The sequence below is a fragment of the Solanum verrucosum genome, unplaced genomic scaffold (genome assembly GCF_900185275.1).
Source record: "Solanum verrucosum unplaced genomic scaffold, falcon-dt-bn FXZP01000228.1, whole genome shotgun sequence".
NCBI lineage: Eukaryota > Viridiplantae > Streptophyta > Magnoliopsida > Solanales > Solanaceae > Solanum > Solanum verrucosum.
The window spans coordinates 1,505,993-1,521,969 of NW_026020210.1; the positions used below are offsets into that span (position 1 = coordinate 1,505,993).

Genomic DNA, 15,977 nt, shown 5'->3' on the forward strand with positions numbered 1-15,977 from the left:
AAATCAAGTTAAAAGGCACATTTATATATATTATGCGGTTAAGAAACATATCAAGAAATAAGCATATCAGAGGGTGCAGCCACACATGCATTAAGGAATCAACAGCCAAGATAAAAGACGAAACACAAATAAAACTGATTTACTTGAATAGACAGGTTGCTTATCAGATTACTTGCCCATGATTAGTGTAGTCGATGTATAATTAGATTTTAACGACATGACTGTACAAGTACTTCTTTTCATTATTGTATCAAAGTTCAAACTTTTTCAAAAATTCTTCTTATTAGCGTTCTTTCTATTAAGATTTAAGTTTAATTTTTCTATATCAACAGTATAAAGATTTTTTAACAGAGTTGAACTAGGCAAGCAACACATGAATCATGATACTTCCTTAAACCACATTTAAACTGTATAATTTACACCCACAAGGTTTATCAACTTCAAAGCATTTCTACAAGAGAAACCTAAAAGTACATGTTACTGCATGCCTTGGGGATAATATGTCCCTGGGTACAAGTAGGATGAATAATGGTAAACAGAGGGAACAACACCTCTGTTCTGATATGGCGAACTTCGACCAGTACTAGCCAACTGATAAGGATCAGAAGCAGCGGTCTGGTAACCAGGACCAACAGGAACGGGGTTTGGCAACTCCATAGAGCCTTGCCATGATGGTGATGACCCGTATCCATAGTTGTGAGAGACCTCCCTTTCATGCATGGATGCATTCTCTTGCCATTCATATAACTGATTATTGTAACTTCTTATTTGCCCAGCTCTATCTTCAAATGGTATCCTCCCACGAAATCCACCATATGCGCCAGCTTGTAGAGCGTTATTTGTGCTTCTTATTATACCTGAACTAACTCCACCCATAACCATACCTCCCCGACTTGCTGCTGGTGAGCCAGGAACAGTGTCATGAATCGGGCCTGCAACAGATCTAGGCAATGCTGATGGTGACACAGAATAACCATAAATGTGGCTAGCAGGTCGACCTGCTAACAAGGGTCTCTGGCTACTGATGTGATTTACAGGTCTTTGATACTCTGCACCTAGTATGCGTGTGCGTTTTGCTCGTCTCTCTTCAAACCTTCTAGATAACCCAGTTTCATCAAATTTCAGATTTTGCACCATCTTCTCCCTTCTTTGATCATTCCTAGCAATTTTTTCCTCCAAGCTCATAATTCTGTCACTGATACGGAATCGTGGAATAAGCTTTGAGGGATCAATGTTGTGGGCTTCCAAACATTCAATGACAGATCTCATGGTAGACAATTCCCTCTTGTTTGCTTCATTCTGTATAACATAACAAAAGCTAGTTATGATGATTGATATGGGAGGGGGGAAATATTAGTGCTCGAGATGAAATTCAAGAATTACCACAACAGCATGTGAGCCATGCGATTGGCATTTCTTTTTCTTCAGCGATTCTTTAAGTTCTTCTAAAAACGATGACAAAATTTCGCAAGGGCTACATTTTTCCTCAACTCCAAAAGTATAGGCAACATCTACAGCATCAACTTCCATCTTATGCTTCACCATGCCCTCTATTATTTCTGTTGCAAATTTAAACAAAGTTACGCAGGCAGATAACTTAGTAGTTTTTCTACTCATACAAACTAAGGTCCCAAGTATCAAGTGGGGAGAATAAAACATGTATCCAAGGAAGCAAATGAAAATGTTAAGTGATAGTCACTAGTTTTCTAAAGATATATGAGGGGGGTTATGCATTCTGGAACATGAACTGCCGGTTTTACCCATTCAAAAGTAATCCCCAATGTGAAATGAAAGAAAAGGCCATCCAGTATATCCGATATTTGTGACAATGGGGAGTAGCAACTACTTGGTGGAATAGTCAAGGTTTCCCATAACTGGCTTGAACACCACCTTCATTTTTAAAAAGATGGAGAAAAGGGAAATATCCTACATATTGATGAAGTATAGAAGTTCACAAAGTCCTGTTCTCAACAGCTCAAAGTAAATAGGAAGAAACAGCAAATTTTCCACTTATATTTTCTCTTTCATTAATCAGAAATATATCATGTCAATATGATTTTATTGCATTAAAGGTGAAAGATTCCCCATATACAAAGTATATACCAGTTCAAGAAAGGGAGCAACCTAAAATATGGTTATCCATTGTTCCCTGAGAACCTTAAAGTACTACATACTTGGGCAATTCATCTAGTCTAGACTTGACCTGATCGTTTTACTGCATCTCGTCCCCAGATTTCCTCAAGCAATGTTAGAAAGGAAGATGGATATAGATTTCTCTTGCCCTATGACTTTTATCAACACAAAAATATCATACTTTGGCGACAAGACTTTCCAGAATAACCTTTACTTCTGTTGATCTGCAACTTTCACCAACTCTTTTTTATCAACTCAATTATTCACCATTGCTTCTGTTAATTTTGAATTTGCAAGAGTTAACACAGTTTAAAATCCGCTTCTTTATTCATCATCACTACAGTTGGCAGCAAAACACAATGAACATTTCAAATATTGACATATTATAATATCATTCTTTTTATGACTGAAAAATCTCCAAGAGCCATTTAGGCACAGTTCAAAACTCAGAGGATAATGGGACCACCCTTCTGCCCTTAGTTATCTCATTATAACCCCCCTTCTCCCCTTATTTAATATCATTATAACCCCCTTCTCCCCTTATTTGACATCTTCGCACTCCACATATATGTACAAACACAGTATCCAAAATAATGGTGAAAATACCTAAAAGTTCATTGACTCCTCAGAATTAACAAGGCATAAAAGCATGCCTACCAAGAATACAAAAGAACAAAATACAAGTACTGCAACAGGAAATGAAACATCACACTACGACCACTGAATAGCTCTCCCATGGAATATCCAGGTATAGAAAATGGTAATACCACAGAAAGGGAAGAAAATGAAATGGGGAGTGGAAATTAGAGAACCAAATTCAGGAAGAATAACAGTAAATGAAAGGCCACACTGCGACAGCATATGAGATTTTGTATGGAATATCAAGATATAGAAAACTGTAGCACCAATGGCAAGGAAAGAATATATAAGGGATGTAGCACCACAACAAGGGAAGTTACAAAGGTACCGGAAGAGATATATGCCAAGTGGTTTTCACCAATTCAACACTTGTAAGCTGCTTTATGATTTTAATATCATTACCAGTAACCTGGACATGAAACCAACACAAGATTTTCCTTATTGATGTACGGGAGATAATTTTTTTTATCTGGTATCAATCTATTTGGATTTTATACAAACATTTTTTATCAGGGTTTACACAAACTTTTACTACCCTCGAAGACTGAGTCCATACCCCATATAATTCCGATGCCTTAAGAACAGTTTACCCTACCACATCAAGAATAAAGGCGCTACCTCCAAATATACATCATTTCTCGTGGGCTTTTAGCATTATCACCTTAAAAACTTCTCCTCCATATATAAGAACTTAGTTGGAATAGTTAGCAAATAATGCAATAGTGTCATCCCAAGCAGTATAAAAGCCTCTCTAACCCATTGCAATCGTCTACTTTAAATTACTTGATAGACTGGCGAGTTAGCAATTAATGTAATAGTGTCATCCCAAACAGTATAAAAGCCTCTCTAAACCACTGAAATGGTCTACTTTAAATTACTTGATTGACTGGCTTCTGATTGTTCCTACCAAAACAAATTAAAAAAATGAAGAAACCACCGAGTCAATTTAGTCATCTAGTCCACAGCCTAACATATGCCACCTCCTTCATTGGAAATCAACAAACTCACCTGTCCCAACTTATAAAGATAGATAGAAAGATTAGGGAGTTCTAACTGCTAAAGTGGGGTAATGACAACTGAGAGCAATAAAAACAAAAGCAGCAGAAGATTCTTCAGCAGCATCTTCAGTTGTTGGTAGAACAGAGGAACCCTACCGACATCTAGTCGACAACTAACATCCGAAGACGAGAACAGTGTATGCCATAATAGGGCCCAAAAAAAAAAGTAGAAGCATGACATCTCTAGTCCACTATAACTCCCCCAGATAGTACATATATGCATGTGCAACCTTGTCATATACATTTGAGTAAAAAGTTGAGCACAGTTTCTTAATACATTTACATTTTCCAAAAGCTTCTACTAGAAAGATTTAAATGAAAAATTATAGAATTGTTCTTCTACAATTGTACAGTAAGAACAAGGGGTATGAAGGAATTCTCTGATTTTATTGAAGACATGAAACTAGTTGACTTGCAACTTGAGGATGTCACATATACTTGGTTCAAAGGGGACCAACAGGAAGCAGCCTCCAGGATTGACAGGATCCTAATTTCAGAGGAATGGGATGACAAGTTCCAAAATTTGAAACAGATTCCACTTCAAAGGTTGATTTCAGATCATATTCCTATAGCCTTACTAGGGGGGTCTTGGGAAAGGAACAAAAGTTACTTCAAATTTGAAAATTGGTGGATAGAATCTGAGGGCGTCAGAGAATGGTGGTCTTCTTTCAACTTCACAGGGAAACCTGATTATAGATTGGCTTGCAAACTAAAAGCTCTGAAGACTAAACTTAAAGAATGGAGGAATGGGGAAGAAGGAAATTTGGGTATACAGAGGAAGAAATTGCTTGAACAGTTGGCTGATCTAGAAACTGAGAGGGAAGACAGAATCCTTACTAATGAGGAGTCTGCCAAAAAATCTGAATTGATGTTGAAATATGAAGAGTTGATAAAAAAGGAGATCTCCTGGAGACAAAAATCAAGGGCTCTATGGCTGAAGGAGGGTGATAAGAATACTAAATTCTTTCGCAAGATAGCAAATGCACATAGGAGATACAACAACATTGATCAGCTTATGATACATGGAGAACTGAATCAAGAGCCAAGCAGAATTAAAGGGGAAATTGTTGAATATTATAAAAGGTTGTATAAGGAATCATCTCAGTGGAGACCTGAGTACATAAATGTACAATGTCCTGTACTAACAGAAGAAGATAATCAAGCTCTACAAAGCAACTTTGAGGAAAGTGAAGTGTTGAGATGTCTGAAGTTATGTGCTGTTGATAAAGCAGCAGGTCCAGATGGTTTTACTATGGGGTTTTTTATTAAATGTTGGGATGTGGTAAAGCAAGACATCATGGACACCTTTCAAAACTTCTATGAACATGAAGTTTTTGAGAAGAGTTTCAATGCAACTTTTCTAGCTCTTATACCCAAAAAGAAAGGTGCCAAGGAGTTGCGGGACTTCAGGCCAATTAGTCTAATTGGTAGCATCTACAAACTTATCTCCAAAGTTCTTACTGAGAGGCTGAAAAGGGTGGTGGACAAGTTGGTAGACTCACAACAAATGGCTTTTGTTAAAGGGAGACAGATAATGGATGCAGTTTTGATTGCAAATGAAGCAGTTGACTCCAGAAATAACCAAAAGAAGCAAGGTGTCCTTTGTAAGTTGGATATAGAGAAAGCTTATGACCATGTTAGCTGGAAATACTTAATGAAGATGTTGAACCTGAAAGGTTTTGGGCAGAAATGGTTGAACTGGATAAAGTTTTGCATATCAATTGTAAGATTCTCAGTACTCATCAATGGTAACCCTGCAGGTTTCTTTCAAACCCAAAGGGGTCTCAGACAAGGGGATCCCTTGTCACCTTTTTTATTCCTGATCACTATGGAGGGTTTAAACAACATGATAAAAGCTGCTAACTTGAGAGGCTGGATAAGGGGTTTTGATGTGGCCAGAGAAGGTACTGAGAGACTAGAAGTCACACACTTGCAATATGCAGATGATACCTTGATTTTCTGCGATGCTGAGGAAGAACAACTGAAGTATCTAAGGGTGATTCTGGTCTTATTTGAAGGTATTTCTGGTTTGCATATCAATTGGAGGAAGAGTATGATGTATCCTATAAATCAAGTAAACAACATGAGTTGTTTAGCATCAATTCTGGGTGGTGAAATAGGAGTTCTGCCTACTATATACTTGGGAATGCCTTTGGGGGCCAAATCCAAGTCCATAGACATGGAATAGTGTGATTGAGAAGTGTGAGAAGAAATTGGCCAAGTGGAAGTCTCAGTACTTATCAAAGGGGGGTAGACTGACCCTTATTAACTCAGTACTTGATGCTTTGCCAACCTATATGATGTCCCTGTTTCCTATCCCACCAGGGGTCATTAAGAGGTTGGATCGTATCAGGAGGAATTTTTTGTGGCAAGGCAACAAAGAAAAGAAAAGTTTTCATTTGGTTAAATGGGAAGAAGTCATGACAAGCAAGGAAAATGGAGGTCTAGGAATAAAGAATTTGAAATTGCAAAGCAAGGCTCTTAGTATGATGTGGTTGTGGAAGTATGCAAACAACAACCAGATGCTATGGAGGGAAGTAATTGGAGCTAAATATGAAAAAGAGGACAACTGGATAACTAAAGAAGTAACCACTCCTTATGGTGTTAGCCTCTGGAGGTCCATCAGAAGCTTGTGGAATGAAGTTAAAAGTAACTCAAAGGCAAAAGTAATGGATGGGAATAAAACCACATGTTGGAAGGACATTTGGCATGAGAAAGGCAACATGGAAGATCTCTTTCCAGACATCTACAACCTAATCATGTTTCAACAAAGCACTATAGCAGATCTTTGGTCACCACAAGGATGGAATTTCATTTTCAGAAGAAACCTTAATGATTGGGAAATAGTGAGAGTTGCTGAATTTTTAAACACTGTGAACACTTTCACTGGACTACAGCCAGGTGACGATAAATTGTGGTGGACAGGAGATGACAAGGGAGTGTTCAAAGTCAACAAATCCTACAAGTTGATGGATCAGACAGATCAACAGTGCTCAAGTTGGCCTTGGAAGCAAATATGGAAGAGCAGAATCCCTCACAAAGTCTCCTATTTTGTCTGGTCAATGGCTAAGGAAGCAGTCCTTACACAGGACAATGTTATGAAGAGGGGGAGAACCTTGTGTTCCAGGTGCTTCCTATGTGGTGAAACATCTGAGACTGTTAACCATCTATTTTTACATTGCAAGTACACCCATCATCTGTGGAGAATATTTCTAAGCCTCAAAGGCATCTCCTTGACAATGCCCAGGAAGGTGGCTGAGGCATTACTATGCTGGGAGGAAGCAGGTGTACATGCTAAGGACAGAGGTAGATGGAGAATTATCCCGGGGGCTATCTGGTGGCCTGTTTGGAAAGAAAGGAATTCAAGATGTTTTGAGAGCATAGAGAACAATGTGCAGAAAGTTAAACTAAACTGCATTTTACTTTTAGTCTTTTGGTGTAATCAGTTATACTCTAATGACACTGTCTCTATTATTGATGTGTTAAGACTCAATTTAGACGTAGAGAAGTGAAATCAGGAGTACACTTGTATATAAGGTTACAGTACGACCCATGTACTGTTTTGTGATATAATACAAAGTTACTAAGTTCAAAAAAAAAGAAGAACATAATGCCATTGATTAAAATTCCTTGGGACTTAGTAGGATCTTCGAGGCACATGGAAGCTGATACGCTTCACAAGGTTGGCCATAAAGTACCATTAATTGGACTGATTGATGCTTCAAATATTTGTTGGTGAAAGATGAAGATTTTACGACATTAGTGCACTCAAGGGTGTGGCCTAACAATAAAGGGGAATAGAATGAACCACAAGAGACTAGGATTCAAATCCTAGACAGAGGCAAACAGCTAAGTAGTTTCTTTTCATCTGTCTAAACCTTGATAGATAAAGTTACCAGATACATGTGTTGAGGTCGCAGGTACTCGGTGAATTAGACGAGGTGCGTAAGCTGACCTAAACTCTCCTATTATAGAAAATTAAACGACATCGGTGTCTAGGCTGGTGACTAGATGCCACTAATTAGAGTGACAAGGCTAGCAAGTAGAAGCAATCAGATAAACATCAATTTCATCGATCAGAAAACACAAAAACAAACAGGGCAAGAAGCTCTTAGCGTCTCTCTGGGGGCATTATGAATAAAAAGAAAAATTTCTTTTGAAGGCATCAAGACAAGAACCAATATAATGATATATACAGGATAAAGGCTGAAAGCTTTTGTAGAAATTCCAATGGAGACCAGTTAAAACAAGTGGAAGAGATTGTTCTTTATGATTAGCTATTTGTAAAACTAAAGTTATGCCATGAAAAGCTAGATAGCTAGCTAAGTTTAAAATAAATGGCAGTCTTGCTAGGAACTAGTCTGTATTATTGGAAATATGGGGTTCCCTGGTCCATCAACTTTTTTTGAGTGTTTATAGATATGCTGCTCATGCTCTTAAAAAGTGTCACTGGGTGTGTGTCGGATCCTCCAACAGTAGTGCATTTTTGGAGAATCCAACACGGGTGCGGCAATATTTTCAAGAGTCCGAGCAACGTAGGTTTATAGTCTGTTTCTTAAGTTCCTTACAACTTTCAATACACAGAGATATATCACCCATTTTGTGGTTATGAATAAAACATTTTACTTACCAAACTCAAAATTCAATACAGAAATCTTTAGGGCATAACAGAAGGTAGATATTTTGTAATGGCAGCAAATGCAACTTCAATAGGAGACTTTGCATTTATTGATATATAAGAAATGAAAATAGAGTGATCTTACCACTAGAAAAGGAGATAAAACTTCCCTACAGCTCAAGACAAAAGAAAGAAAGAGAATGGGTGTAGACGACAAAGTGGACACTATGCTGCGGTACCTTATAGGAACTGTTTGTACTTAAGGAACAACTCTCACACTACTCATCCACCATGTGCTGCAATCAAGAACTAAATACTTTGCAGTAAAATTTTAACATCCATACGAAATTACCCTACTCAGACTGCTTTAAGACTACGGATTTTAGGAGCTTTTCTGTAATCCCCAGACTGGAACTTCAGTAACAGCATAGTCAGCAAGGTATAATGATAAAGTCCAAGACTAACCTTATCAGAAAAACAAAGTCCAAGACTAAAATTTACCATCACAAACCTTATTACGAGTGTTGTGCTGTAGTTTAACAGGGATTAAACTCAGCACTCTTATGACCAACCAGTTACTTTTTTTTTCTTGCAAACACACAATTATCTCGAAGGAATAAGTAAATCTTCCACCTAAGAAGTCCATCATTCTTATTGTCCCAAAGCACAGTTCTTACTTCACGTGTTCTCTTTCACGTCAGGCTTTCTGCATTTCAACTAGGACATTATGCTCTATTTTGCTGTTTAGATCAAACTGGTGTATGCAAAGCTCACCTTACTAATTGAAACCACAACTATTTCTAAGGCCAATCATGTTCCTTCAATCGATTCCGGCTCATCCCAAATCAATTCCAGTCAGCCATATGAATCTTGTATGTCCGTTTTGTTCTATCCTGGTATAATTCCAATATTAAATTATTGAAATAACCTGTTCCTTATTTCTGTTATTTACTGTAAGTGTCGTTATAAGATAGTTAACAGAGTTAGTTACAGCTAGTTATGAATGTAGTTAGCTAGAACCTTCTACAAGAAGTTATCAGGACCTATATGTACCAAGCACCAATTGTAATTGAAGTGATTTTCTCATTCAATAAAACAGTTTCCTTTTCCTTCTCTTCGTAATCTCTCTATAATAGCTTAGGGATTTCATCAATGGTGGATGAATCCACCATGAATTCCTCATACAGAACTCAAATTTAACATAAATAATATCTTTTTAAGAAAAATTAAGAATTCCCTAGATCACACACTTATTTCTACACATTCAACCAGCTTAATTCCAACTAGTTGGTTCCATCATGGTATGTTTTTATCTCCGCTGTGTTATGTGTATCATTAGACAACTTCTATCTATACACATGATCTTAAGTGTACCTTGCCCCTTTTTACTACCTTCAATTATCATATTATCACATATATTATTTAAAACAAATGAACTGCAAAACAATGTAAGGAAAAAAAATGAAGTGAAGAAGGACCTGGAATCTTTTCCATTAGCACATTTGATCTCCTGAGTGCAGTAGAAATCTCCCTGATATTACTCACTCGAATCAAGTCCCTAACGTCCTCATTGTAAAAAAATTGTGGAATCCCAAAACACCCAATAAGCAATAGCAATCCCCGTGCATCCATTGTACTAGCCTTTCTTATGCCTCGTTCATCAACAAACCTTCTTCTCCATATCACTGCTGCTTGTGCAGCTTCTTCCTTTACCCCTTCATCAATTACATCGAAACCCATCAACAAGAAACACTCCAAAACCAATGCAGATGCTTCCCTTGTGGCAATCATCTGTGCATCCTTATCAAAAGCTTTGCCCCTTTTCGCAAAGAAGTCTCCCATACAGCTAAGTACAAGCTTTGCTGCATTGGGTGCAAGTTCCAATGCCTTGGTGAGTTCTTCGCGCAGTGTGTTTTTCTCTGGGAGTTTCGATACTATGTAACTTCGAAGTCCCTTGCCGCACATCGTCTTGCAGAGGGTTTCGAGCTGTGAATCCGGAGATTTTGAGTCTTTTTCTTCGGATGAGGTTTGATTCGAGGCTGACGGTGGTGACGCCGGTGAAGGGGTGGTATCAGCCGTCTGCGGCTCGGTGGGAGTCTGGGATACGGCAGAGCCAACCAGATTCTCCATCGGAGAATTGATAATCAATACGAGAAATCAAAAAGACCCAAAGCGTCCTCAATGCTCTTCTATTTCTACATTTCCTGTTTGAGAGAGTATAACACTTGAATTTAACGCAAATTATAACTTTAAAACCATAATTTTATTTAATTAATTAACTTTAAATACATTCTCAATCTTATAATATGAGTAAAATACGCACATAAATTGAGGTATATTTAAAGTAAATTAATCAAGTACAAAAATATTCTTAAAATTGTTAATAATTTGTAAATAAAATTAATAATTCACTCGAATTTAAAAGTTTTTTCAATACTTCTCTGAAGATGTTAGAATATAGTACTAGTTTATTTAACATATTTGTTACTTCAAATTACTATTGGGGTACTATTTTGCAAGAGGTGTATTAATTTTTAAAATGATATGAATAAATAGTTGAGTTATATTGACCAAATAATAAGATTATGATTAACTAACTTGCAAGAAATAACAAATAATGGAACTATTTAAATTAGAATGTAAGATAGAATTGCTATTTTGAGAATTTTTAGTATAATATTTGTGTTAAAATTAAATTTTTAGATACCTTCTAATAAGAATGTAAGGTTCTATTTATAGCCAAGTGTTAAGTGGCAAGATCCACAAATTATGTTTTTCCAAAATTTATTAATTGTCTATTTACACTACTGAGTAACGACTGATGATGATTATGAATTTTTTTGTGACAGTTATCATGGTGTGATAGATTACACAAGTGTAGAAGTATGAAGTTTTGATGATAGGCAAAGATGTTGAAGAATCGGGATTAACATTGTAACAGAATAAAGGTGAACCAGATTCATTCAGATTTAACCTTTCGACAGTTCATGATAAGACATGTTATTGTGATGTAGTAAAGGTGCATGACCAATGACATTTGTGCTAAAATAGAATCTCTTTATTTCTCTCAAACCTCTTATAGAGGTAGGTGAGTTATGACATTTATCTTATCATACATAAGAATATTTCTTATTTATAACTTTTCTCACATCTTAACATATTTATTTTAAAGAACGGACGAGCATTTACGATGTTTATTACTAGTCATATTTTCTTCAAGAAATGAACTATAATAATATGTATGTATTTTATGAACTTTCATTAGAAGCTAATTATCACAACTTAAAATTTATCATATTTATATAATATACCTCAACATCACTTTGAAAGATCGAGTGCACATTAATTTTATATTCCTTTTCTTTTAATGGGTGTTTATAGACTTATCAAATTAGATCGCACGACAATCGTGTTTTCAATACTTTTCTTATCAAATTGATGGTAAATTTTATCTTTGCTTTTGAAGGACCATTTTGAAAAATCATAACATTCTTCCTGTTATAAGTAGTATAACAATGATTATTATTATTTTGTTCATTGCTTCAACTCAATTCATTTGTACAATCGCAATAATTATGTTGTCATCTTTTCAACTTATCATGTATTGCTACCGCATTAACTTCAAGAATGGAGAAAATTTAGCGGGAGAAATTATATAATTTTTTCGCAAGAGTACATTAATTTTTTTGTCATCATGATTTCATCAATGTAATGTATTGAGATTCACTGTTTTACTATCAATCAATAACTTAATAGGCTATTTAGGTATTAGAGCTGCCACGATCGTAAAGTGGACGTGATGACACTTGTTTATTTCCACCAAGACAAGTCAACCTCAACCCAACGAAAACGAAAGAAATGTGAAAATCAAAAGCAAGAACAAGATAAAGCGGAAAAACTTATTCTTTCTATTAAACCCCCAAAATCTGGTTGTCACATGTACAAGCCACTAAATACATAAAAAGGAATTTAAGAAATAAGTACAAGTCTCAGTCTTTGTTTCTCAAATAGAATTAAGTATAAAGAAAAGGAAAAATAAGGCTCGTCGAAGTGCCAAACAACTATCTCTCTAAATCCTTGACAAACCTCAAAATCAAAAGAAGGAGAAAGAGATCACACAAGTCCAGTCTCGGAACCTACACAAGTGTAAAATCAAGGGGTGAGTACCAACAACACGGTACCCAACAAGCAACCTAATAAACATGGCATCTAGCTAGAAATCGAATACCCCTGACACTATAACCGAACCTCCTCAAACTACAACCTGCATAAAGATCATCCCAACCTATCAGTTCTACAATACACGGCTCACAAGACGCAATATTCACAATTCAATAGTCACAAATCAATAATCAAACGAATCAAGTAAGTCAATCTCAATGTCAAGTAGATCAGTCACACACAATAAGTACAACAATCACAATTAACAAGTAAGTCACACATAAGCATCAAAATGCACCAAATCACAAATCATCAGTCCCTCGTCGAAATCATTTTCCATCGGACAATATCACTAGCCGGAACCATTTTCCATCAACTTTCAAATTACTAGCCGAAACCATTTTCTATCAGTTTTATATCACTAGCTGGAACTATTTCTCATCGGTTTTATATCACTTGCCGACAATGACCTCGACATCATAAACACTTGTCTCATCATGGTGTTCAATAATTAATGCACACAAGCAATATCACACCACACAGAAGAGACAACGATTCGTGCAATTCAAGTCCACATTCATGATATCAAACATTCATCAATCAATCAATAAAGGTCACAAAAAGGCAATTCACACCATCATGATTATCACATAGCTTTTTCAATTTCGACCCCTTCTTTTTCATTAAGATTCATCATGTGGACAATTAACCCTTCACCCCATTTCCATTACTCCCAACACACAGACAACGAAGAGAATAAACGAATTCTACTAGAATACAAGGTTTATGAGACCACTTTCCTTAATTCAATCAATAATCACTCCATGTTGAGTCTTTCCCTTCCTGATCACTTCCAAAGCCACGCAATCAATATCATGAATCAAGTATTCACCATCACATTCCGGAAACAACAATACCCACATCAATTACTTTGAAAAATAGGTCAATCAACTCAAAACTCAATTTCAAGAATAAGGTTTGAATACAAAATTTAATACTTGAAAACATTATTCATGACTTTATGAAATTAATGGTGCAAATCATTTCGAAAAAAGACTCAAAACTAGTTCAAAATATCCATTTTAGTTTAGAAGTTGAGTTCTTGAAAATCCTTGTTATTTACCAATCGAAATCCCAAATTTTAATGTTAAAATTCATAAATAATCAAAGGGTAATGAAGGTTTAGGTTCATGAAAGCTTACCCAAATGATTTAGCACAAAAAAACCTTTTCAAAATCGCCACCAAGAGTTCCACAAGCTCAAAAATGAAAAATGGGATTTAAACCCCAAAAATGACAAACAAAAACCCCTCTCAGATGTCGCAAAAGTGACAGACCCTTCTCTTAAGCGACATGACCATCGCAAAAGAAAGACCTGCAACACTAGAAAAATAGCCTAGTCTCAAAACATCAAAAAGAACCTCAAAATTCGTTCGAACCCCGTAAACACAAACCACATATACAAATCAATTATACTTGATGTTCCGGACTCAATGGAACCGTCAAAACATGAATATGAGGTCTCCTTGACCCAACATCCATGAAAACCACAAGAAACTAACTCAACACCTATATAGCTAAAACAAGCTTGGGGCCTCTCAAAAATAAACCAAGACCTCACCTAGGCCTAAAATCACCTCCCAAAACCAAGGGAACTCTCAAAATTTCGATCCAAGCATCCGAACCTCAAATGTTGACCAAAGTCAACCCAAAGGTTAAATTTCCATAATTTCACAACATAGGACCTCAAATCCTCAAAAAGACTCTAAATCTGAAATCGATAATTCTCACAACTCAGATTTCACATTTCGGGGCTGATGGAATAGATGGAACTCCATTCCGACAATCGAAAATCCAAAAGGCACCGAAAAATGATTTCTTAACAACTTAGCCTTTCAAACTCAAAACTTGCCAAATTTTCAACTTCAAACTCAAAGTTCGAAACCAACTTTTCAAGACTCAATCTTAAAAGATTTGGGGTCGATATCAGGAGGGTAAAATGATAAACTTATAAAACTTTCCAAAATGACCGACCGGGTCATTACAAGAACTCACCCCAGGCCTTTGAAATACATTGAAGAATAAAAGTTGTGTGACAAATAAATTTATAATATAAAGGATAAATTCCTTTTCAACCGAAAGTATTTTCACATGAAAAAAAAGAATAAGTACATCTTAGTTATGATACACAACTTAAAGTAAGTTCATAATTGTATTTTTAGTAGAAAACAATGTGTTGTATTTTTTCAATCTGTTGGGCATTTGTCATTGACAAAATTAGATATTTATAAAAAAAAATCTTCAAGTGCAAGTGATCAGACTTGATTATCATTGTTGTGTTGATGGAGCTGGAAATGAATAACAATGAAAGTAAAGATCAACATATGAGCGACCAAGAGTTGAACCTACTATTTCGTAAAGCATAAGGAAGTTATGACAACAAATAAAAATCCTAAGGTAAATTTTCTTGAGACACTTTTATAAAAAAAAATTGAAGATCCAGACATACGCTTTGTTACCCAAAGCCTAGGAAACATCAACTTTCAGGATGAACATGAAAACCCATAAAACCATCCAAATTTTATCCCTATAACAACTAATGAGAAGCACCACATATACTCACCTTGGAAGCATGCTCTAATCATCAAGCTAGTTGGGAAAAATATGAGTTACGTATACCTCCAAAATTGCCTACAATCCCTTTGGTAACCCTTTGAAAAATCAACCTTATTGACCTAGGAGAAGATTTCTACCTCACTAAATTTTCAAACCTAGAAAACTTCGAAAAATTCCTCCATTAAGGCCCATGGTTCATAGGCTCACAATACCTTTCAGTTCGTACATGGGAACCAAATTTCAATCCTACTCTAAACCACATAAACTTCTCCATTGTCTGAGTGAGACTTTCTGAACTCCCTACTGAATTTTACGTTCTCACTATACTCCAAAAATAAGAAAACCAAATAGGGTTCGTCCTAAAATAGATACAGTAATCCACGCATGCCCACATTTACTAAATAATATGCCTTCTACGTTCGCACCCCCACATAGCAAGAAACCTTCTGATAGTGACACATCTATGTCTGGGAAGTGGTGGATGGACTACAATAACCTATCCAAAAAAGCAAAAAAAAAAAAGATCATTGCCCAAAAAGATTCTTATGACCTCAACTTAAATACAACACATTCAATTAGTCAATTCCCAAAAAACACAAACAATAACCATCAAACCTACAACAATAACACCAAACATATAGGCCTAGTTACATTAAAAGATACTATAAATGTCCATACTAATGCCGAAAACATAACAATGGCCCACTCAATCCAAAATACAATTTCTCAGCATTAGGAATGAATGATGTCGAT

At 36.1% G+C, this 15,977-nt stretch overlaps 2 protein-coding genes across 3 annotated transcripts in view; both read right to left on the reverse strand.

The window, feature by feature from the left end:
• The window catches only part of LOC125830450 (methylecgonone reductase-like), a 160,614-nt gene that overhangs the window by 95,372 nt on the left and 49,265 nt on the right, over positions 1-15,977 (reverse strand). The window lies entirely within an intron of this gene.
• LOC125830403 (protein FRIGIDA-like) lies at positions 360-10,642 on the reverse strand. The gene is made up of 3 exons (XM_049509595.1): positions 9,927-10,642; positions 1,384-1,559; positions 360-1,299 (listed from the first exon to the last, which is right to left on the reverse strand). Exons 1-3 carry the CDS (start codon positions 10,576-10,578, stop codon positions 478-480), a joined length of 1,650 nt encoding a protein of 549 aa, XP_049365552.1. The 5' UTR covers positions 10,579-10,642; the 3' UTR covers positions 360-477.